Source organism: Dipodomys merriami, unplaced genomic scaffold (assembly GCF_024711535.1).
Source record: "Dipodomys merriami isolate MVZ:Mamm:240054 unplaced genomic scaffold, mDipMer1.0.p SCAF_25, whole genome shotgun sequence".
Classification (NCBI taxonomy): Eukaryota; Metazoa; Chordata; class Mammalia; order Rodentia; family Heteromyidae; genus Dipodomys; species Dipodomys merriami.
Genome location: NW_027203937.1, coordinates 13,340,534 through 13,364,624, shown reverse-complemented (window position 1 = coordinate 13,364,624; position 24,091 = coordinate 13,340,534). Strand labels below are relative to the sequence as shown.

At 38.0% G+C, this 24,091-nt stretch overlaps 1 protein-coding gene across 1 annotated transcript in view; it reads right to left on the bottom strand.

Annotated features, from left to right (window-relative positions):
- The window catches only part of Gab2 (GRB2 associated binding protein 2), a 190,436-nt gene that overhangs the window by 46,898 nt on the left and 119,447 nt on the right, over positions 1–24,091 (bottom strand). Inside the window, exon 2 of the mRNA XM_070034917.1 lies at positions 4,340–4,640. Within this exon, the coding sequence (XP_069891018.1) occupies positions 4,340–4,640 (301 nt within the window). The remainder of the gene's footprint in view (positions 1–4,339; positions 4,641–24,091) is intronic.

The following is a 24,091-nucleotide window of genomic DNA, read 5'->3' as shown; positions in this document are numbered from 1 at the left end:
TGAGAGCTAAAAGGAAATACTACTGAATGTGAGACGATGTCTGTGATGGAAAAGGATGAAGAGTGTTTAATACCTTATGCTAACTATGGCCTATTTGCATGAAATTATAAGAAGACTTTCTGAAGGGGAACAAAACAGACCTTGTATTCAAATACTGACTTTTAATTGCTCAAAAATGTCCTGAGTCATTTTACTGTGGCCTAAGTTTTCACCTGGTGAGACAGATAGGTATCTGATGGACAATTATGAACTGGTGGTCTACCTACTTAATGGCAATAAGAAGACCAAAAGATTATAGTTGACCACAGGAGAACAGAAGAAAAAGCAGCATGGAGAACAGAAGAAAAACAGCTGGGGAAGATGTAGCTACTTATGAGCAGAAGTTTGGTTGTTCAAATTAAAGTCATCACAATGCATTATACATCTGTTGCCTTCAGAGAAATGCCTTCAGATCTACTTCTCTCTCAAAATAGCTATTTTATCTTTAGTATCATCCATGGTTAGTATCAACATGGTTGAATTTGTTGATTTAGGACAGTCAAGAGTAGAGTGCTGTTTATTGTATGAGCATTTTCCTAGTCTCTCAAGCAAGGAAGTCACTAATTATGAATTGTACTGTAACTATCTACAGATACATTCCTAACTTAAGACTTTATTTAATTAAGGAAAATTATAAAATGACAATAATGAGATCTTCAGTATTATTTTCATGGCTCCCAGGGGACCTGAAACAATATTTAAAATTTAATTTTGTATGAGTGGTCACTGGTTTTGCAACATATACAAGATACTTTGGTGTCATCAGAATGGTTTGGTTTGCCCTGTTTTAACAGGTGCTTGATACCTAACATATTTGGATATTTTAATTGTTTGTTAACATATCAAACTCACAGAGTAATAGTTTGGGACTATAAAGTAAACAACTCAAATGTTCATTCTTAGCTAGCTCAATGACATGAGCGTCCCCTCCTATTTTCTATGTTATGGTACATAAAAGAATGCAATTATCTTTTCAATGACTTATTACTTATGAACTTGAATTATCACCTGTTTACCTACATAGGTATCATTTGTTTAAAGAAAAAATGACCACATCTCAATCTTTATTTACTTATTTCCACATGAAGTTTAACTTTCTAATTGTTTCTTAATCTGCATGAACCGCATTTATTTCGTAGATAAAATGGCCATTTTCATTTTTTTGTTCTTACAAAAAATTTTAAGGCATTATTACCTGTAACAAAACAAATGGTACAGAGGAGGGCCCTGATTCAGCAGGTGTTGATAGCTGTTGGTTTAGAGTTTTGTAAATGAATAAACTTTAGATAAGACATTTATTCTGTACTAGTTTTCTGAATGGTAAGTCATGTAAGAATTGATGTTGCTTTGAATTAAAAGTGCCAATGGGATATAACTTCTCAATTTTGCTATTGACTCAAATGCACATTTGCATACTATAAATGTGCATAGCTTGACGAAGACGCTTTTTGCTATTAACATTCTATGAATGTTGTTATACTGATATGTAAAACTTGGCCAATAAAAGAAGGGATACATTTGATTAAAGTATATCATATATTTGTATGGAAGTATTACACTGAAACTATTTTGTACAACTAATACTGTATACACTAACAAAAACGTATAACAAATAAATTGCTGCAAATACAACCCACTAATAAATGTCATTGAAGTATTTTCCAAAGTATTTCTCAAATGTTTATTAGTTACAAAAGACAGTCTTCAGTTGAAAAATCTGGTAGATACTCCATCAAATGATCAAGATTAACATGAATAGTAGTAAGACTACTGTGAGCTGGAGGTGTGGTTCAAGTGGGTAGAGCACTGGCCTATCAAGTATGAGGTCCTGAATTATAAAATAATTAAAAACTGACACCATGGTCTTCTGATATGTGCTGAGAAAAACATATAATCAGATGGGCATAATAGCTCGCACATGTAATCCCAGTTACTTGAGAGGTGGAAATCTGGAGGTTCGCACATGTAATCCCAGTTACTTGAGAGGTGGAAATCTGGAGGTTCGTGGCCTAAGGTTAGGCCACCTAAGAAAAAAGTTCACAAGATCCTTATTTGTGTATGCCTATCATTCAGGCATTAAGACATTAATAGTGGATCACAGTCTAGGTAAGCCTGGGTGAAAAGTAAGACCCTATTTGAAAACTAGTGAAAGCAAAGAAGACTGGAGGCATGTCTCAAATGGTTAGAACTATCTCCTCCATAAAAGAGCACACCTTTGTGGTAATCACCAAACAGACTTCTTCAAACTAACCATAAGAAAACATCAGAGGAATGCACATTGAAAAATTGGTCATAAAATACCTAAGTCATAAAATACCAAGTTAGCAGAAGATAAAAGAGACCAAGGAGTTATCAGAGACTAGAGGAGACTCAGACATGACACTAAATCTAACATGCTATCCTGGATAGAATCCTGAACAGAAAAAGCACATTAGGGGCTAGGAATGTGGCTCAGTGGCAGAGTGCTTGCTTGTCATACATGAAGCCCTGGGTTTGATTCCTTAGCACCACATAAACAGAAAAAGCTTGGAGTGATGCTGTGGCTCAAGAATGTGGTAGAATGCTAGCCTTGAGCAAAAGAAGCTCAGGAATAGTGCCCAGGCCCTGAGTTCAAGCCCCAGGACTGGCAAAAAAAAAGAAAAAAGAAAAAAAGAAAAAGCACATTAGTAAAAAACAAGTAAAAGGCTGCAATGCTTGATAAGAAATGTACTCATTATCTTGCCCATGTAATTGTAACCCCTCTGTACAGTATGCTCACAATAAAAAAAAGGTAAAAATCAGATAATGTATAGTTTAAAGTATCATGTCAATGTTAAGGGTGTAGTATTGATAATTGTACCACAGGAAATGTGAATTAACAGTGAGAGCTCATCAAATGGTACATGGGAACTTACATTATATTTTTAAACTCTTCTTTGAGTCTAAAATCATTTTAAAACAAGAAGTTTCTGCAGATTGTGGGGGTATGATTCTACCTTTCTAAAAAATTCCAGGTAGAGGTGAGTACTGCTGAGTAACAAGGCTTTCAGTCAGTGGTTCTCAGGCTCAACCATGCATCAGTATAACTTGGAGGGTGTTTGTAACAGACACCAGGCCTCATTTCCAGAGTTTTTGGCTCAGTGAGTCTAGAGAGTGGGGGCTCTAAGGATTTGATTTCCTAGTGATGTTCCAGAAATAAGAATGGATTTTACATTGTCCAAATAGGAATATGAAAGAGAGATAGTATCGGCATCAAAGCAAAATCTTTACAGGAAATAGTTTCTGAGTTCTGGAACCTTGCAACTCATCAGGAAACTTGTAAAAGGTTTCACTATTTGGCTGGGGGCACAGTTCAGTAGTAGTCTTGCTTAGCATGTGTGAAGTCCTGGGTTCAACCCTGTACACACACACACACACACATACACACGTCACCATTGCATAGGTACACACACACACACACACACACACACACACACACACACACACACACACACACACACACACACACACACACACACACACACACACACACACACACACACACACACACACACACACACACACACACACACGTCACCATTGCATAGGTCCACCAGAGAGATTCTTAGTTGTCTTCTGGCATGAGTCTCCAGTTCTGGTTTTGAAACACTCTTCATTCTGTTATGCAACCAGGCTTGAGAATTACTATTTCAGATATGTGCCTGCCTCAGAAGAGAAAAAAAACCACAGAGATCTAGAGAGAAGTCCCAACAAATGTCAAAGGGCATTTCTGCAACTTAAGGCTGAGGTAAATATTTGCTAAGGTTATCAGAACCCAAACATAAAATCAGTTTGTCATTTTTTCACCTGTCCCCTTCCAAGTGATAAGAAGAAACACAGGAAGATAAAGTAATAAGAAAGGACACCAAAAAGCAAGCAAGCAAACTGTACAGAATGGTCTGAAATTGGTGGGCAAGGATAGATGGGGATGGACAAGAGGGAGGTTTCAAAGGAGATTTTTCCTGTCATGGCTGACAGGTAACAAGGCCCCGGGTGTTAGAGAGCAAAAGGAAGGAAGATTGAGGGCTGAGAAATGACAGTAACATCAAGGAACTTGGAAAACATTTGAATATACTTTTAGCTTTATTACAACCCTGACATTTCTTGGTTTCCAATGTAGCCATTTTTACCATCAGCGACTTTTCTATATTAGGCCAACTTCTGTAACTCTCACCCTTTGCCTAAAACTACTATCCTGCCAAAGAGGAAAGCTCTCCTCATTTGAAGAGGCAGAGGGCCTCACCGTAGCCCCTCTGTGAAAGGGCTATGTTTGGTCTCATACCTGTGCTCTCCTCAGCTTGATTGAAGCCACAGATCTGGCAGATGCTTTGCACCCACTTATTCATATCCTCCTCAGTTTCAGCCACCAGGTAAAAGGTGCGCTCACTGGTCTTGATATCAAACACAAAACTATCCTGCAGCTCTTTCTTGTTGAAGGTGAGGCCTGCATCCACTTGCTCACAGAAGTTGAGGTTGATGATTCGTAGAGGCTTTTTGGAGTGATCATTCTTGTAGTATTCCAGAACATCTGGGTCACCACTCATTCGGCCACTTCGTAGGATAAACCAGCGTTTCTTCCAGGCCTAACCCATCATAGGAGGGGCAAGAAAGGGGAGAAATGTCATTAGTAACTTCAAAGCTTTTAACAATCCTCAGATATCATAGGTTCTGTGATATCTGCTGCTCATGGCCTATGTTTTCCTTTCAGAGTTCCCCAGTTTCAGAACAGAGGATCATGTTAGAATGTGTGTTAATACAGCATTTCGGTATAGAAACAGGGTCTTGTCATTGTAAAATGCAAAGTGGCATTCTTATTTTTTTAAACCAGTTTGTTAGATAAGGATACTAGAACAACTATAGTTTTAGGTTAGAATATAGATCCAAACTCAGCACTTTTAGGCTGAGTAGAACATACAAAGCTGTACTATCTTAGGTTAGAGTTTCTATCTCAATATATTTTTTATCTCCACTGAGGCAGTGACTTAACCCAACAATGTCACACTGTAAGCAGCAAAAAATTCATTTTCCAGCTTTCTATAAGGTGTTTTTTTCCTTAACTAAATGATGATGTCTTAGAGCAACCACAGAAAAATCCTTATAAAACATATCTGAAGCACAAGTCATATTTCAGCTTTTCATAAATAGGAATCTCAAAACTAATGTGTTAAAAACTGAACTTCTGAACAAGTTGTTTAAATAAGGATACAGGTGGACCCGTTGCAACAATGAGAAGTACAAGTTGTCATGTCGAAAATGAACTTTACAACTTTGGTGGGGTGGGGAGGATTGGGTAGGGGAGCAGGGGGAGGCTGGGAAGGGATGTGAAGGGTAAACAAAGGAGGAGGCTGCAATGCTTGATAACAAATGTACTCATTATCTTGCCCATGTAATTGTAACCCCTCTGTACAGTATTTTCACAATAAAAAATAAATAAAAATTAAAAAAAACCTGAACTTCTGATATTCTTCAGGCATATTCCTGCTGTTTTAATCCACTTATGGCCATTCTGGCCTTCCAGTTGCTCAGAAAAAAAAAAACCCTCAAGGTTGAAAAAACAAAACCAGAAACCAAAAAGCGAAAATCTCAAGGTTGATTCTCTTTCTTCATCATTTACATTCCAACTATCAGCTAATCTGGAGGGCCACTAGACCTAAATTTACTCCCCAGCACCATGAAAAGGAAAAAAAGATAAAATGCTTATTTTGGCTCACAGTTTTAGTCCATGGTCAACTGATCTCTATTAAGTTCAAACAGTTCAAAATATTACCACAAACTGACCACTTCTTCCTTTGTTGTTCACCTAATCTCTTCTATTGTACTTACTTCTTGCTTCTGCCTTTCCATCCACAAATATACTCAAAACAGAAGTCAGAAAGCAATATATATCAGAACCAACTTTCTGCACAAAATCTCAAATGGCTATCCATTCACTTAAAGCCAATATGTTCATAATAGGTATAGGCTTGTGCTACAGTATATGCATCTGGAATGTCTTCCGAAGATCCCATGTATTGAAGGCTTGGTCTTGGTCTGAGGTACTACTGGAAGATGGTAGCATCTCTAAGAGATGGGGCAGAGTGGGAGGTCTTACGTCATTGAAGACATGCCCTCAAAGGGAACTGTGGGATGCTGTTCTCTTTCTCTTTCTCTCTGCCCCCTCTATTTCTCTCCCCCCTCTGTCTCTCTTTTTCCCTCTCCTTTTCTCATCTCTTTCTTTATGTTGGTTCCTGGGCTTGGATTCAAGGCCTAGGTACTGTCCTTGAGCTTCTGTACTCAAGGTTAGTACTTTACCACTTGAGCCACAATTCCAGTTCTGATTTTTTGGTGGTTAGAGATAAGAATCTTATGGACTTTCCTGCCTGGGCTGGCTTCAAACTGTTATTCTCAGATCTCACCTTCCTGAGTAGCTAGGTTTACTGGTACTGTATACCCAGCTTCTTTTTTCTCTCTCTTAGAAAAGGTGATCAGCTTGTTTCATCATGTGCCCCCTGGTATGATGCACTGCCTCACTACAGAGCCAAAAGCAACAGGGCCTATATATGTGATAGAAGTGAAGAAAATAAAAATAAGTGACGTTTACTTTTAGTCACCTATATTTGACCAGATCACTACCCGTGGAACTCTATGTACTTGAATGTACATGTGTGTATACATGTTGTAGGTGCATACAAACATATAAATCACTTAAATAGATTTATAACAATGAAATTGAAATGGCAATTAAAAAAATCTCCCAACAAAGAAAAGTCAAGTTTTTGATGGATCCACAGCTGAATTATATTAAGACCTTTAGAGAAGAACTAACGCCAATACTCCTCAAACTCTTCCCCAAAATACAAGGGGAGAGATCACTAACTCATTTTGTGAAGCCAGCATTACACTCATTCACAACCAGACAGAGTCTCAACAACAAAAAAGTATAGCCTTTAATGAATACAGATGTACAACTCCTTAATAAAATACTTGCTAATCAAATCCAACAACTAATCAAGAAATTACATACTATAAATAAGTTGGTTTCATCATAGAGAGGCAAGGCTGGTTCAAAACATACATCAGTAAATATAATATAGCACATTTGCAGTACCAAGGACAAGAATCCAAATGATCATCTCAATAGATGCAGAAAAAGCCTTTGACAAAATCCAACATCCTTTCACGGTAAAAAATCTCTGGAGAAGCCAAGAATAGAAGGAACATACCTGAGCAAAATATATGACATACCAACAGCAAACATCATAGGTTTAGACGGTGAACAACTAAAACCATTTCCTCTAAAACCAGGAACAAGACAAGGATGTCCACATTCTCTACTCCTTTTCAATACAGTATTAAAATTCCAAGCCAGAGCAATAAGACAAAAGAAAGACATTAAGAGAAGTCAAATAAAGAAGGAAGAAGTCAAAGAAGCAAATGATACAATCCTGATAAAAAGTGTATTTTGTACCCAAACAAATCCAATCTCTCTCTCTTTCTTTTTATTTTTTGGTGTTGGTTGTGAACTCTGGGCTTGGGCACTGTCCCTGCGCTCTTCAGGTCAAGGCGAGCGCTCTACCGTTTGAGCCAGAGCGCCACTTCCACAATCTTATATCTAAAGGACCCTAGAAACTCTAGCCCCAAACTCCTGGAGTTGATAACTTTGGCAAAGTAGCACAATACAAAAATCCAGTAGCTTTTAAGTGTATCACAATAAGTAGACAGGGAAAACAGGAAACAACACTCTTTGTAATAGTCTAAAATAAAAGTACCTAGGAATCAACCTAAGCAAGGAAGAATTGCTACAATGAAAACTATAAAATTTTGAAGAAAGACGATACCAGATGATCTTCCATGTTCCTGGACTAGAATTAATATTGTAAAAATGGCCGTACTGCCAAAGGCAATCTATAAATTCATTGCAATTATCTATCAAAATCCCAATGTCATTCTTCACTGAGATAGAAGACACAGTCCAAAAATTCGTATGATATCACCAAAGGCCCTGAATTGCAAAAGCAATCCTGGGCAAAACCCCACCATGTTGGAGGTACACAATTCCAGACTTCAAACTTTACTATAGAACTATAGCAACAAAAACAATTTGATACTGGCACAAAAATAGGCCTGAAGACCAATAGAACAGACTATTAGTATTTGATGAGGGAGTAAAAAATAGCAGTTGGAAGAAAGCCTCTTCAACAAATGGTGTTGGGAAAACTGGATATCCATATACAGAAAACAAACTGGATGAATATCTGTTACCTTATAATATTAAAGACCTCAGTGTAAGATATGGAACCTTGAAACTACTATAGGAAGGAGGAGAAACATTAGAATTTCTAGACACAGGCAGGAATTTTCTGAGTAGAGTCCCAGAGACTTAGAAACTCAGTGAACCGACAAATGAGATTTCACCAAGTTTCTGCACAGTAAAGGACAAAGTTACATGCTAAAAAAGATAGCCTACAGAATGGAAGAAGATCTTTGCCAGCCATATTTCAGACAAGGACCTAACATCCAGAATATACAAAGAGTTCAAGAAAAGAAACTCTTAAAGAATCACACACACACACACACTCACACACACTGCTATTTTACTTATCCATCAGGAAAAATAATATGTCATTTGCAGGGAAATGGATGCACCTGGAGAAAATGATGTTAAGTAAGTCAGGTTAAGAGAGACAAAGGATGCATGTTATATTTCATGTGTGGAAGTTAGATCTAAACTCTTTCTCTGTTAGTCTGTCTCTCTCCACACACACACACACACACACACACACATTTATATATATGTATTTATATATGTGTGTGTGTGTGTGTGTGTGTAAACAGATACAGGGTCACATGCATATCAATTAAAGTATTACACAAACATATTATTATTAAAGTAAACACAAACACATCAATTAAAGTATTGTATATGCAGGGGAGAATGGAGAATTCCTATTGTATAATTCCTTTGTACAACTAACAGACTAACAAAATGAATACCAAGAATGTAGACTTGTGGTGTCAAGGGGGAGGGGTCAAAGAGAAGGGAGAAGACCAGTGGAGAGAGGAGGGTGGGCAAATTCATTCATAATATTCAATGTATATATGTGGAAATGGAATACAAAATTTGAAGGAGCCAGGTACTGGTGTTTCACACCTGCAATCCTAGCTACTCAGGAGGCTAAGATCTGAGGATCGCTGTTCAAAGCCAGCCCAAGTAGAAAAGACCCCATGAGACTCTTAACTTCAATTAACCACTCAAATAACCGGAAGCGGAGCTGTGGCTCAAAGTGGTAGAGAACTAGCTTTGAGAAAAAGAGATCAGGGACAGCACCCAGACCCTGAGTTCAAGCCCCACAACTGACAACAAACAAAATTTGAAGGGATGGGTGGGGATGAGATGGGAGAGAATTATGAAAGAGGTAACATTGATCAAGATATATTGTAATCAAACTGACATGAGACCTCTATACTTAAGGACAATAATTTTTAAAGATAATTAAAATTTAAATGTTATTATAAAGGTAATGTACAGAGGAGTTAGTTACATAAGTCAGGTAATAAGTTCATATTTTTCAGATGTCACTACTTCCCTTGCTCTGTCTCAATTTTACCCTCCTGTCCTACCCACAAGTTGTATAGTTCATTTTCAATATGTCTAGTGAGTACCACTGCTGCACTTGTTCACTCTTTGTCCCTCCATTTCTGTGCCCCCTTACCCTCCCAAAGACAGGTAAATGAACAAAGAAAAAGAAAACAAAAAAGCCCTCTTATTTTCATTTCCTGGAGTTCATTTCGATAAGTATTATGTCATATGATCATAAAAGATAATAGTTTTTAATAAGTAATATTATTTACAGTCACCTAAATCTGACCAGTCACCTACATCTGACTAGGCAATGCCTTTGTAACTGTGTGTGTACACGTTGTAGGTGTATACATAGATATTAGGGCGTGTGCTTGTGTGTGTCTGCTGCAGGTGTAGACAGACATGTATTGTGCATGTACATGTTTGCATGTTGCAACTGCATACAGGCATGTAATATGCATGCTTGTACCTGTATTCTGCATGTGAATATAAAATGTGTGAGCACAACAGTACATTTTTAAAAGGTAGTGTTAATAATTTAACTTGTATTTCAGGTTGATGTATCCCCTTCAGCACTTGTCTTGTTCAAAGTGGCCCCTAGATCAATGATGTGCAGCATAAACATACACAGACACCCTCATAAAGAAGAAAATGATGTTTGCTACAGATAACATCACAGTCAGGTTCTGCTTCCAAAGAAGGGGCATGGGTAGATAAATGGCTGCCTACAAAATGCTGATAAATTTGTATCAGAAAAAGTAAGGATATCTAGTAGTCTCGAATTCACATTTTTCTTCTGTCACAACACCTCTTCAATTTTACACATAAAGAAGCCTCAAACCATTCAGATCCAATTGTAAATAACCTTAGCTTCTCTGGTTCTTTGGCTAAGATGAAGCTCCTCTGCACTTGTACTCATAGCCTCATGCTTGTTCATCTTGCTTGCTTGGCTGATACTCTACGACCTGAGCTATGCCTCTATAGTCCAGTTTTTTGCTAGTTATTTTGGAGATGTTTGGGCTTGTTTTGAACTGCAGGCCTCTGGATCTCAGTCTGCTCAGCAGCTAGATTACAGTGTGAGGCAATGGCACTCATCTTGTAATCACTTTGTGTGTGTGTGTGTGCGTGTGCGTGTGCGTGTGTGCGCGCGCTGATACTGAGGGCTTGGACTCAGAGCCTAGGTGTTGTTCCTTCACTTTTTTTTTTTTTTTTTTTTTTGGTACCAGTCTTGGGGCTGTCCCTGAGCTTTTTTGTGCAAGGCTAGCACTCTACCATTTGAATCACAGCTCCATTTCTATCTTTCTGTCTGTCTGTCTGTCTCTCTTTGTAGTTTATTAGAGATAAGAGTCTCACAGACTTTCCTGCCTGGGCTGGCTTTGAACTACGAATCTCAGATCACAATTGAGTTGCTAAGATTACAGTATAAGCTACTAGTGTTCAGCTCCATTTTTTTTTGTTGTTGTTGTTGGTCATGGGGCTTGAACTCTGGGCCTGGGTGCTGTCCCTCAGCTCTTCAGCTCAAGGCGAGCGCTCTACCACTTGAGCTACAGCACCACTGAGAGAGCTAAGTCTTTAAGGAAGCTATGGCAACAGTCTACAATAGTGAGAGAAGATGGTAAGCTAAGCGAGAATAGCTATAATGGAGACAATGTACATCATTTTACTTGCAGAAGTATATAGCATAGGGCCTATTATGAATAAAATTACAACAAAGTATTTGTGTCTAGAATCAAGAGTACCCACCACTTTCTCTGATGAAATAGAAGTGACTGTTTTTCTCTTGTACACAAATCCAGTGTAAAAACAAAATATTTCACAATCATCCAGACCACAGAGATACAAATGTGGGTACATATGACCTGGAAGTTGCATCACTCCTAGCTGTTGAGCACAGAATCAATGTCACATGAACCTTCTCTGTTTTTGGATTAAGTCCAAAGAGCTCCAAATGTGCAGAATAAGACCACGACTTTCTCCTATTGCTCCTGGCACCTAGAAAACTAAAGTGGGCCCAAATTTAGCCTTACAACATCCAGAATATACTAGAAATATTCCAGTGGTGATAGGACTTGCAATCCCATCATACTGGCATTTAGTGAGACTCTGTCTGGAGTCATGATCATAGTGCTCTAAGCATAGGGGGCTGCTGACATGTGGAGGAGCAAGGTCATCTATCTCAGATGACTCTACATACTAATAAAGTTGACCTATACTAGTGTCATCTGGGAAATACTATGGAAAAGCAGGTTTTGGATTTATTTCTTTAAAGCACTTCCTAAAGATCCTGTTAGTTTCATCCCTGATAAAAATATTTCTAGGGGCTGGGAAGGTGGCTCGGTGGTAGAGCGCTTGCCTTGCATGCATGAGGCCCTGGGTTCGCTTCCTCAGCACCACATAAGCAAAAAGAAAAAAAAGCCGGAACTGGCGCAGTGGCTCAAGTGGTAGAGTGCTAATCTTCAGCTGAAGAGCTGAGGGACAGCACCCAGGCCCCACGACCGGACCCAAAATATATATACATATATATATATACATATACATATATATGTATATATATATATAGAGAGAGAGAGAGACAGACTATATATAGTATATATATAGTCTCTCTCTATAGAGACTAAAAAACCTAATATTTATATATTTTTATATTTATATAAATATATATATATTTATTTAAATATATATATTTCTAAAACTCTAAAATCTTCTGTCTTGCCTTAGATAAATATTAGTATATATATATATATATATATATATATATATATATATTTCTAAAACTCTAAAATCTTCTGTCTTGCCTTAGATAAATATTAGGCTTTTTAGTCTCTACATTCTTTGTTATAACAACTCAATTCTAAAGTAACATGAAAATAGCCATAGAACAGCAAACAGGTATGTCTGTCTTCCCTAAAACCATTTAGAAAAGGAGGTGGTGTAGGATTCTTTGCAGAGCACTGACCTAAGAAGCAGTGGAAAGGCTGGAGAGACTACAGAGGGAATCAAGGATTGTCTCAATAGATGGACTAGACACCACGCACAATTTCTTCCAACTTTGAGTGTTTTTCATCCAGACAAGCTGATATGGTAATAACTTAATTAATCACATTACCTAGAGGGATGTATTCTTCTGAATAACCAAGTATCTAGGAAGAATCATCTATTTAGTTTAGCCCTGGCAGTTGCAATTATAAAACTCCAGATCATCTGCCCTACCATAGGTTTAATGCCACAGATAACAGACGTCTTCTTTGATGACTAATGATTTTCTTAGTGCCTCAAATTATCTTTCCAGATATGAAATCTCACACGTACTGTGGTTAGTTTTAGAAGGGTAAGGCATTTCCTGAGAGTTTTACACAACTTCTAGAAATAGGTGTGTCTTTTTAACTTCCCTCTTTTTAATGAGGGTATAACCAAAAAAAGCTTCCAATATACCAGAAGGATCCTGCCAAGTAAGATTCTAGTCTATCAGAATGTAATTGAGGCTACTGGATGATATCAATAAATGTAATCTATTATTCAGATATAGTAAGAACATAATACTTGATTGTCAACAAAAGTCTACTTTAAAAAAATACTCACCAATAACTATCCCCTCCCCTTATCACTCTTTTCCTAGGTAGAGAAAGGTTGGAATTCCACCTCTCACAATCACATAGACATAGGAAATTTGGTCTGACTTCTGAGTACAGGATGCATAATCATATCCTAATATATTCCAACATGAAGTATACTAGGCCGATCTTCTGTTCCATAACAGTTAAGAGCAAACATGGAGTGAGCCATTTGGAGCCATACATCAGCCACACACTTCTGGAGGAATACTTCCTGTGTGATGAAGGGCTCTGTACCATTGGGTACAGAAAGGATATTTCTTGAGCTCCTGTCACATGCTACGTGCTTTCTATCCATTTCATCCTCAAACCAGTGCTACAAGGTAAATAGGATCCCCTTTTCACAGATGAAAAAACCAGGCTTATAGAAAGTAAACAACTTGTAGAGGTCACAGCCCAAGATCTTCTTGGGGAATCTGAGTGGGGGTATAGAAAGAGTTTGAGAGAAAACTAACACAGATAAAGTACTGATGACACTGAGAAACACCAGCCATACAGTTCATGACTGGTATTCAAGTTTATGGTTGACTGGAGACAGCAAATGACAGGACTAGAATTCAGGTCTTATCTCCTGGCCTTAAACAATCTCCACTTGGCAAAGTGACTCCTGTAGGAGAGGAAAGCAGTTACTTGTTCCTGACTCATTTATCTGAGAAATGAAGAGTCTCTGACTCCAAATGAATCTTATTTGTTCCTAGGAAACTATGAATTTTATCTTATCACAAGACTTACAATCTGAGGTGAAGGCTTTTGTATCCCCAGCATTTAACACATACACTATATAACTCTTCAATGATAATTAAATCAAAGGGACAAAAAGGAAAGACTACTGATTTGCTTCTCTGTTGGTAAAATTAGAAAAACAAAAACTCTCTACATTTACTGTTAATATAACACCATTCATATCCTAGGTAATACCATAGTATTACAGATGCTGTAGACACACAAAGGATCCCCTAGAAAAGCTCACATCCATTATTAAAGCTAATCTGATTCCAACTAAAAGCTGCAGATCCTGGAACCTTCAATTAAAACAGTTACCATATTCCATCCTATAGGCCACAGTGTTTGGTGTTGTGATGAGCACACAATTCAAATCCACTTAATGTTATAGAGATTCAACTCTAGGATCTTTATTTCTGTATTAAAATGTCAGTGCACTTAAGGCTGTGATGACCCTGACCTGAAGTTGTAGACACCCCTATTTCAAGCCTAGGAACAGTAATCTAATCATAGCAGAATTCAAAGATGGATCCTGAAGATAGATGAGCTGGCACAGGGTGAGGCAGGAGGATTTTGAGTTGGAGGCCAGCCTGGACTACACAGTCAGACCCTGTCTCATTGTAGTGGTGATGGTGGCAAGACACAAATGGGAAACAGGTCATGATGAAATGTGTCCTAAATTAATTTAATTCTTCAGACAAGTCTTCCCCTTAGACCTTTTGGCCTAGGTAACTCAGTAAATTCTCATCTCATTTAAAGCAATCTAGGCTATTACCTAATCAAAATAAGCTTTAACTATGGGTTCTAAACTAAGAACCAGGACAAGTTTGTTACCTCAATAGTAACAGAGGTCCTTTCTGGGTGCCTGGACTATATTTATTATTTACTTTCTGTTTTATTCACTTTCAATTTCTTCTCATCAATACAAACCCCTTCAATTAAATCAACATTTAGCAGATCTACTAGTGTTAAGCCCTTATGGACCTCATGGTATACACCAGGGACAGAGAAGTGCAGCCCACAGGTGATTCAGTACACTTAAGTTGCTCCTCAAATAGTGATGTGAAGCTGAGTGCTTGGATCACACCTATAATTGCACACTAGGCTGAGATCTGAGGATCGAGGCATAAAGCCAGCCCAGGCAGACAAATCTGAGAGAATCTTATCCCCAAGAACCATCAAAAGCTAGAAGTAGAGAAATAGTTCAAATCGTAAAACACCAGGAGTGAGTGAAAAAGCTGAGCAAAAGCACAAAGTTGGAGTCAAGCCTCAGTACTGGTGTGCATGCATGTGCATACATGCAGTGTTCTTGCTCCAATATTCTTGGAGTAAAGTGGAGAAAGAACACAAGAAGGAAGATAAAGTACTGCTCATGAAATAATGGCAATTTGGACCAGGGCAGTGGCAAAAGCATATACATTCAAGACGTATTTCAGAGACTGCATTGACTAACCCTGGTGATAAACTAAATATGGGCATGCAGGTAAAGGAAGAGTAAAGAAAGACTCCAAAATTTCCAGCTTGAGTTAGTAGGTGGGCTGTATCATGACTTACTATGGGGAAGAGAATCACAGTTCTATCTCTCTGAAGAGGCTATTATGAGTGCACTTTATCCATTCTACTACATCAAAGACAGAGGGACAGGATGAATTTGTCATGTGTGAGGGGTAGAAGGTCACATCTGGGAAACCAAAGAGCCTGTATCAGTAATTACATTGATGAATTCTATGAGATTGATTCCCCAAAGATCAGGTCAACCTCTCTGCAGAGAACTCAAAATCCATTAGTGGAATTACCTTTCCCATTGACAAAGCAACTATGAGCTGTTGTCAACCCTTTGCATTTTTGGAGAAACAAAGGTCATTCCATTGGGGGACCTCACTTTAATGTTCTTGAATAATCTGATTTAAGTTATATTTAAAGCACTGAATTAATCAAAGGTTACTAGGGAAACCTGGGCAAAGTTGGATAAAGAGTAGACAAATAATGTTGACTACATTATTTCCTTGAAAACAAAGGCTCATGTCACTCTCTTCTCCCTAGACCGGGTTTTCTTAAATTCAACCTGACTTTGTTTCATCCTTATTTTAAGTCCTTCCTTACCTCAATATTGTCTTTAAAAGTGGCATTTAAACTGTACTATGCATCAGAATCATCTGCTCAAAATATAGCTGCTTAGTACCAATACAGTATCAAACTCAATAGGTAAGAAGTAGAGTCCAGGGATAAAAAAAAGTCTATGGACTCCATTTTGAGAAACACTGCACTGAACTGCTAATGATGGCTATTGGGATGTGGCTGTGACTTATTGAGCACAATTGGAGGATAACTTGATCAGAGTTTAGAGATTCCTGCTCTGTCTCTGTTCCTGGCTATGTCTGTGTATATAAAACACCAGCCTGGTATTGGCTTTCTTAATTTCTGACATTTAAAGAAATTTATCGGTAGGGACCTGGATTTTACTGAGTCAGATCTCTAGAATTACAAATATACATCAACAAAAGCACAGAATCTTGTGGAGAACTTGGTACCACCCACTTGAGGCCAGTATACAAATTTGCTGATCATGGGCAGACATCATGGAATGCTGCTTCCACCACAGATAATGAACTGGGATTGGCGTCCTACAGGAGTCTGACTTTTTCTCTGTTCACAACATTCAATAAAACTGCAGGGGAATCAGTCAAAGGATAGAAGAGACACTGAATCTAATTTCAAAGATTAAATGATGTCAAGTAAATGGCCTGTCTGAATCTGAGGAGTCCTGGAGTACACATAGCTGAAAAAATATTCCTATATAGAGTCTTTTCGGTAGCCCCTCTGAATGATTGAAAAGGCTTTTGTTTAATACAGAAAGTCAGATACAGCATTAGAAGATTAACACAGAGCTGACCCCGCTATTTCTGGCTTATTTGAAAAGAAAAAGGAAACCATGTGAGAGGTCAAAATTTGTATGCAATATACATCCATCGTAAGAGTTCAGATAAATGAATTCTGTCAAATAACAATCATTACAATCAAGACAGAATATTCTTTCTCCCCCAAAAGATCTCTGTACCCTCCATCTTGATTCACCACCCTAGCCCCAGGCACCTACCAATCTATTTTCTGCCATTATAGATCATATTTATCTTTTCTAGAGTACCCAAAATGGATTAGAATGTATTTGCTAATGTCTGCCCTTTTTTGGCACAACATAAAGTTTTTATGATTTATTCATATTGTCACATTAGAAGTTTATTAAATTGCTGAGCAGTATTTGATAAAGTACCATTTTTTTATTCAATCACATATTAAGGAGAAATTAGATTATTTCCAGCTTGGAGCTACTATGAATCAATTAACTAGAAACAATCTTTTACACTTGTTGGGAACATTTTTTCTTGGCTGAATACCCAGGAGTGAAATGGTTGGGTCACATAATGAGTGTAAAAAGCAACAACCAAATTGTTTTCCAAAACAATTAGTATCCCTTTCCCCCATTCTGATATATAGGAGAATCCCAATTCCTTTATCAGACTTTGTCATTATAGTAATTTTGGGAGTTGTCCGTGGTATCTTACTGCATTTCAAATTTGTATTTCTTTGATGATTACAGATGTTGAACAGATGTTGAGTTATAAGAATCTTTTAGCCAGGTGTTGGTGGCTCACGCCTGTAATCCTAGCTACTCAGGAGGCTGAGATCTGAGGATGCTGTTCAAAGCCAGCCCAGGCAGGAAACTCTGTTAGACTCTTATCTCCCATAAACTGCTCAGAAAACAGGAAGTGGTGCTGTGGCTCAACTGGTAGAGTGCTCGCCTTGAGCTGAAGAGCTGACGGATAGCGTGCACCCAGGTCCAGAGTTCAAGATACACAAGTGACCAAAAAAAAAAAAAAAAGAATCTTTTATATATCCTGAATAGAGTCCACTGTAAGATTTAAAAAAATTTTTTTTTTATTGTGAGAATACCATACAGAGGAGTTACAATTACATGGGCAAGATAACGAGTACATTTCTTATCGAGCATTGCTGCCTCCTCGTTGTTTCCCCTTCCCACTGTAAGAATTTATATATACACACATACACAAACACAATGGGAGGGGGAGGAGCCTATATTCTCTCAAATCTGTAGCTTTCCTTTTCCTTTTTTATTTAAATTTTTATTTTAAAATTTTTAAGTTTTTATTTTTAAATTACAAATAATCAAATATCTTCATTTCACTAATGATCTTTTGTCTGTGTTCACTAATACTGGAGCTCGAACTCAGTGGCCTATGCTTGCCTGCTCAGCATCTGGTCTTCTACCACTTGAGCCATATGTCTAGTTCCAATTTTTTGCTAGTTAATTGGAGATGAGAATCTCAAGGATTCTTCTGCCTAGGTGGCTTCAAATGTGACTCTCACATCCTCAGCCCCCGAGTAGCTAGGATTATAGGCATGAGCCATCAGCGCCTGGCTTACTTTGTTAATGCTATCTTTTGAAGAAAATATGTTTTTCATTTTGATGAAAAATGAAAAATAGTCCAGGTTTTTTATGCTGTCTTATTTATCTAAAAAAAATCTTAGTCTAGTTAAAGATTTTCTGCTTTTTTTTTTGAGTAGAAAATGTTCAATTACAGCTTTTATGCTTATTTAGGATCCATGTTTTATGTAGAGTGTAAAGTAAGAGTCATGGTTTATATATTTTTCCTTATGGTTATCTGGCTATTCTAGCAACATTTATTGAACAGAAATACGTTTTCTTTATCAAATTATCTTTGTATTTGTGTTAAAATCAGTTGGTCAAATATATGTGCATTGGTTAGACTCCTGTGATATTCTCCTATGATCTCTTTATGTATACTTAAAGTCTTAAAGTGATATGAGTCCTCCAAATATTTTTAACATTGTTTTGGTTATTTTAGGTCATTCATATTTTTATACAAATTTTAGAATCAGCTTTTAATTTTTACACGCAAAAAATGTACTGTCATTTTTAGAGGATTACATTGAATCTTGAGACCAATTTGGGTATTATCTCTTCCCTATTTGTTGGATGGAATCCATCAGATAAGCCATCCATGCCTAGATTTTTCTTTTCAAAAGTTTAAAAATCAGAATTAAATTGTTTTAAAATAGATAATGAATGTTATTTTATTTTAGTAGGGTTATTCAGATATTTACTTTTTTGTGCCTTTTTTCTTTTTGAGATACAGTCTAAATATGTAGCCCAGGCTAGACTAAAACCTGAGACCTTTCTGCCTCAGTCTCCTGAGTCCTGGGATTACACAAGTGTGTGGTGGATGGTATCTCTTTTACATATTAGTTTTTCCATTTCATAAAAGTTATCACATTTATTCAGGTTAAAAAAATTAGCATTCTCCTGAGTGGTCAGTTCCCAATTCCTATTCCTGAGCCTCTGGCTAATCCATCATCTTTTTTGGGGGGTTGGTTGTGGGGCTTGAATTATGGGCCTGGGCGCTATCCCTTACCTCTTCAGCTCAAGGCAAGCACTCTACCTCTAAGCCACGCTGCCACTTCCGGTTTTCTGGTGGTTTACTGGAGATAAGAGTCTCACAGACTTTTCTGCCCAGTCTGGCTTTGAACCTCGATCTCAGCCTCGTGAGTAGCTAGGATTTACAGGCATGAGCCACCAATACCCAGCTCCATCATCTTCTTAATGTCTATATGATTGATTGTAATGAAAGGCTGAACAATTTTTGGTATATTTTATTTTAGCAAAGACACAATCCCAGTGCAGTAAAGAGTGGTAATTACATGACAGTCACAAAGAGAACAAGGAGTGGAATCTTTTCCCAGAAGTTTATTAACCAGGTTCCTTGTTGCTTAATAGCATTTTTCAACCTTTCTTTTTTTAGGGGGGAGAGGGTGGTGGTGATATTGAAGTTTGTACTCTGGGCCTCATGCTTGCTAGGGAGATACTCTTCCCACTGAACTGTGGGCCTCCAACCCTGTTTACAATGGGGTTTTGAGACATGGTCTTATTTATTTTCCACTTGTGTTACACTGCCTGTGCCACCAAGATGCCCTGTCCAGTTCTCCATTCAGAGGATAATATCACAAAAACTTTTCTGTATGAGCTGGTCTTAAACCACAGTCCCCCAATCTCAGCTTCCCAAGAAGCTAGGATTACAAGTGTGAGTCCATCAGTGCTAGATGTCAAAAGCATCCACATAAATATGTAATTTTCTTGGTATGGTATAAGAAAATGTCAAGTCAAAACTGCCCAGGATAGCATTCCAGGGGCCTTCTTTCACTTGGTTACAAACTGTTTGCTGAAATTTTTAGCATTGTTTTTTAACATTCCCTCCTTACATTCTTTTTGTTGTTGGTCATGGGGTTTGAACTCTGGGCCTGGACACTGTCCCTCAGCTCTTCAGCTCAAGGCTAGCCTCTACCACTTGAGCCACAGTGCCACTTCCAGCTTTTTTCTGCTTATGTGTTGCTGAAGAATCGAACCCAGGGCTTCATGCATGTGAGGCAAGCACTCTACCACTGAGCTAACTTCCCAGCCCACCTCCTTTCATTCTTATTCTCAGTCCCCAAACATCCTAAATTCCAGAGAGCCCTGCAATTTTGTGTTTTTATGATGATCTCGATCAACATCCTATTAATCCCCCAAGAGTCTACTCAAATACCCAATGACCTTCCTTACTGTCTCTTTAGAGGTGGGTACTGAGTAAGGTAACTCTCTTTTCCTGATCTGAGCTGATTATCACTGAGGATCCAGCTCTGATGAATTCTCTGAATTATAAGTTCTCCTTTTATATTATCAAACTTACTTATGATAAGGGCAAGGAAGAGTCTGTGATCATCATGATTATTTTTCAGATCAAAGAGCAGAAGTCCAGAAAATGCGAATAACTTATTAAACGCAAAGTCTGGGTAGGACTAGGATAATTTTTAGCACACCATGTAACATTACCTTGTCTTTTTTTTTTTTTTTTTAAGATAGGACCCAAAGCCTTTTCATTCTAAAAAAAGATTTGTCTCTTAAGTTGTAAAAACTTCCTAGGTCTACACAACTTGCATCTACATTAAGGTATAAAGACGATACCAGATTGGAGAGGATTTTGGACAGAGAGCTCCACAGAAGAGGGGAGGTGGCATGGGAAGATTCTAGATGCCTTCAAGTCTTTTTTATAACCTGGTAATTTAGCATTGCCACTTCAGTGGTTCTATCTCAGTGTGGAGGTAGATGCTAATATATTCAGGCAATATAGCACCAGGACCTTCCTTTTCATCTTTACAAGTAAACAATTACATGATCTTTTTTTTTTTATCTTGTATGAGTGAACAATGCAGCTGAATAAATATTAGACTTGAAACTTAACTTTCATTTTCCTTGGTTTTTGTGTGTGTGATACTATGATTGAACCCAAGGCTTGTACTTGCTTGGCAAACACTCTGAACTCTATGCTCAGCCTGAAACTCATCTTGAGGCACTCTAATTGTGAGGAATAGGTCCTCTTTGCAGCCCTGGACACATTTCTAGTCTCACTTTCTTCTAAGACTCCAGAGTTTGCAGATTTCTTTTGGGGAGGTATGGATTCCTAATGCAAAAGGCAAATATCTCTTTGGCCAATCTCTGGGGGAAATTCTAAATAACACTCTGATTTAAGCAAATCATTTGGACCCCAGTCCTTTTCTGAGTAAAAAAGAAAAAGTTAAGCTGTACAGTAAAAAATACGGAATCAAGCTGGGTACAAGTTGCTTACATATGTAAATGCTAGGTAGTCAGGAAGCTGACATTTAAGGATTGTAATCTGAAGCCTGGGAAAGGAAAGGCTATAAGATGTCATCTCCAATTGCTTACCAAAAAGCTGGAAGTGGAGTTGTGGTTCAAATGGTAGAGTGTGAGCCTTGAGCAATAGAGTTCAGGGACAATCCCCAGAATCAAGTGCAATCATTTAATGTCTAGAGCACATTTCTCTTTATTAAAATAACAACTGCCATTTATCATGCCTTCCCTGTATTTAAAATGGTGGCACTTTACTTTTGTAAGAATCTTCAACTTTTTATTTTACCATCAGTGAAAGTGAGTTTTCAATAAACTAGAAATGGATTTATTGATATGTAGTTAATTCCAACCAAACCTACCCCCCCTTTAAAACTATCAATGTCAATCAGATCAGAAGTCTTCTCTGCAGGACTTGTAAGTAGAAATTTCATTTGTAAGCAGTTCTTTGATTATAACTACAAGTTTCCTCATGAATGTTATTTCAGGTGTACAAGTCTTTTTTGGGGGGGGGAAGGGGGGTCCAGTCGTGGGGCCTGAACTCTGGGCCTGGGCACTGTCCCTCAGCTCTTCAACTCAAGGCTAGCGCTCTACCACTTGAGCTACAGCGCCACTTCCAGCTTTTTTTCTTTTTGCTTATGTGGTACTGAGGAATCGAACCAAGGGCCTCAGGCATGCAAGGCAAGCGCTCTACCACTGAGCCACCTTCCCAGCCCCTGTACAAGTCTTTTATAAGTCCCTTGAAGCAAGAAATTGAAAGGATGCATGGTAAAGTAGGAAATAAAAAGAATGAACAATATAAGCATACAGGTTCAAACTCTAATCTTCATATTCTAGCTGTATAACCCTAATGAGCCATTTAACCCTGTGAGTATTAGTTTTTTCATATGTAAAATGAACCAAAGTATTCCCACTTTATATAATCATACAGTGGGAAAAATAAGGTAGAACTATGTTTTAAAAGTGTTATATATTAATATCTTATAATTGTTTTGAACATGTGCCTTTTACCTACCTCAGTATTTTGGCATGATTCAGTGCAAGAGTCTATAATAGGTAATTAAAAATACTTCCTGTGTTTCTCTTATGTAGGAGAAAGTCTTAATGGTCAACAAGACCACAGAAAAGTTAGCTACTGTACGCATACATGAACTCATAACCTTGAAAACTTATGAGTTGGAACTTATAACTTTCCAACTTAGTCATTAAAAAAGGTATGAAAACATGACAGTGACAGTTTGTCAGGTTAACCAAAGTTCTGGACATTGGTTCTATTCTCTACTTAGGGAATTAAAACTTTTTGGAGGGGACTTGATTTCATGTTGTTGAATAAAGAAAATAATTAAGATAAGCTAAAATGTTTTACTCTTTCAACAATAAATGAAGCAGTGTTTAAAATATACCAAAGAAAAATGTTAAAAACTGCTGAATGTCAAATGAACTGTCCAAGCTGTAACATTTTATTTTTTATTTTTATTTTTGTCAGTTGTGGGGCTTGAACTCTGGGCTTGGGCGCTGTCCCTGCGCTCTTCAACTCAAGGCGAGCACTCTACCACTTGGGCCACAATGCCACTTCTGGTTTTCTAGTGGTTTATTGAAGATAAGAGTCTCACAGAGGCTGGGAAGGTGGCTCAGTGGTAGAGGCTTGCCTTGCATGCCTGAGGCCCTGGGTTTGATTCCTCAGCACCACGTAAGCAAAAAGAAAAAAGCCGGAAGTGTTGCTGAGGCTTAAGTGGTAGAGCGCTAGCCTTGAGCTGAAGAGCTGAGGGATAGCGCCCAGACCCAGAGTTCAGGCCCGACAACCGGACACCCCCCCCCCCCAAAGAAAAAAAAAGAGAGTCTCATGGACTTTCCTGCCAGGGCTGGCTTTGAACTGTGATCCTCATATCTCAGCCTCCTGAGTAGCTAGGATTACAGGCGTGAGCCACTGGCACCTGGCTAAGCTGTAACATTTTAAGTTTATAAGCAATTTGAACCTGTGAAAAGGGTTCATAATATTCAAAGGAATGAAGTATACATAATATTTTTTAATACAAAGGAAAGGTAACTATGATTATGTAGCAGTTAATTTGAGGTGTTATTGGATACATTTAACGGGGTAGTTTCTAGATGAGACTTGGCTTTGAATCAGGGTTAGCACCATGAAATCTAGAACCAGGACTCCATCTTATTCTTCTCTGAGACATCAGCACTCTCAAGTTCTTGGGCCTTGGAATTCTACGACTTGCACTAGTAGCTCTCCTGATTCTCAAGCTTTCAGAGTTTGTCTGAACCACACACACACTACCAACTTTCCTAGTTCTCCAGCGTGTGGTGGCATATCATAGGACTTCTTAGCCTGCATAATTGCATAAGTCAATTCCTATCATAAATCCCATCCATTAGGTAGTCATCCATCTTATTAGTTCTATTACTTCT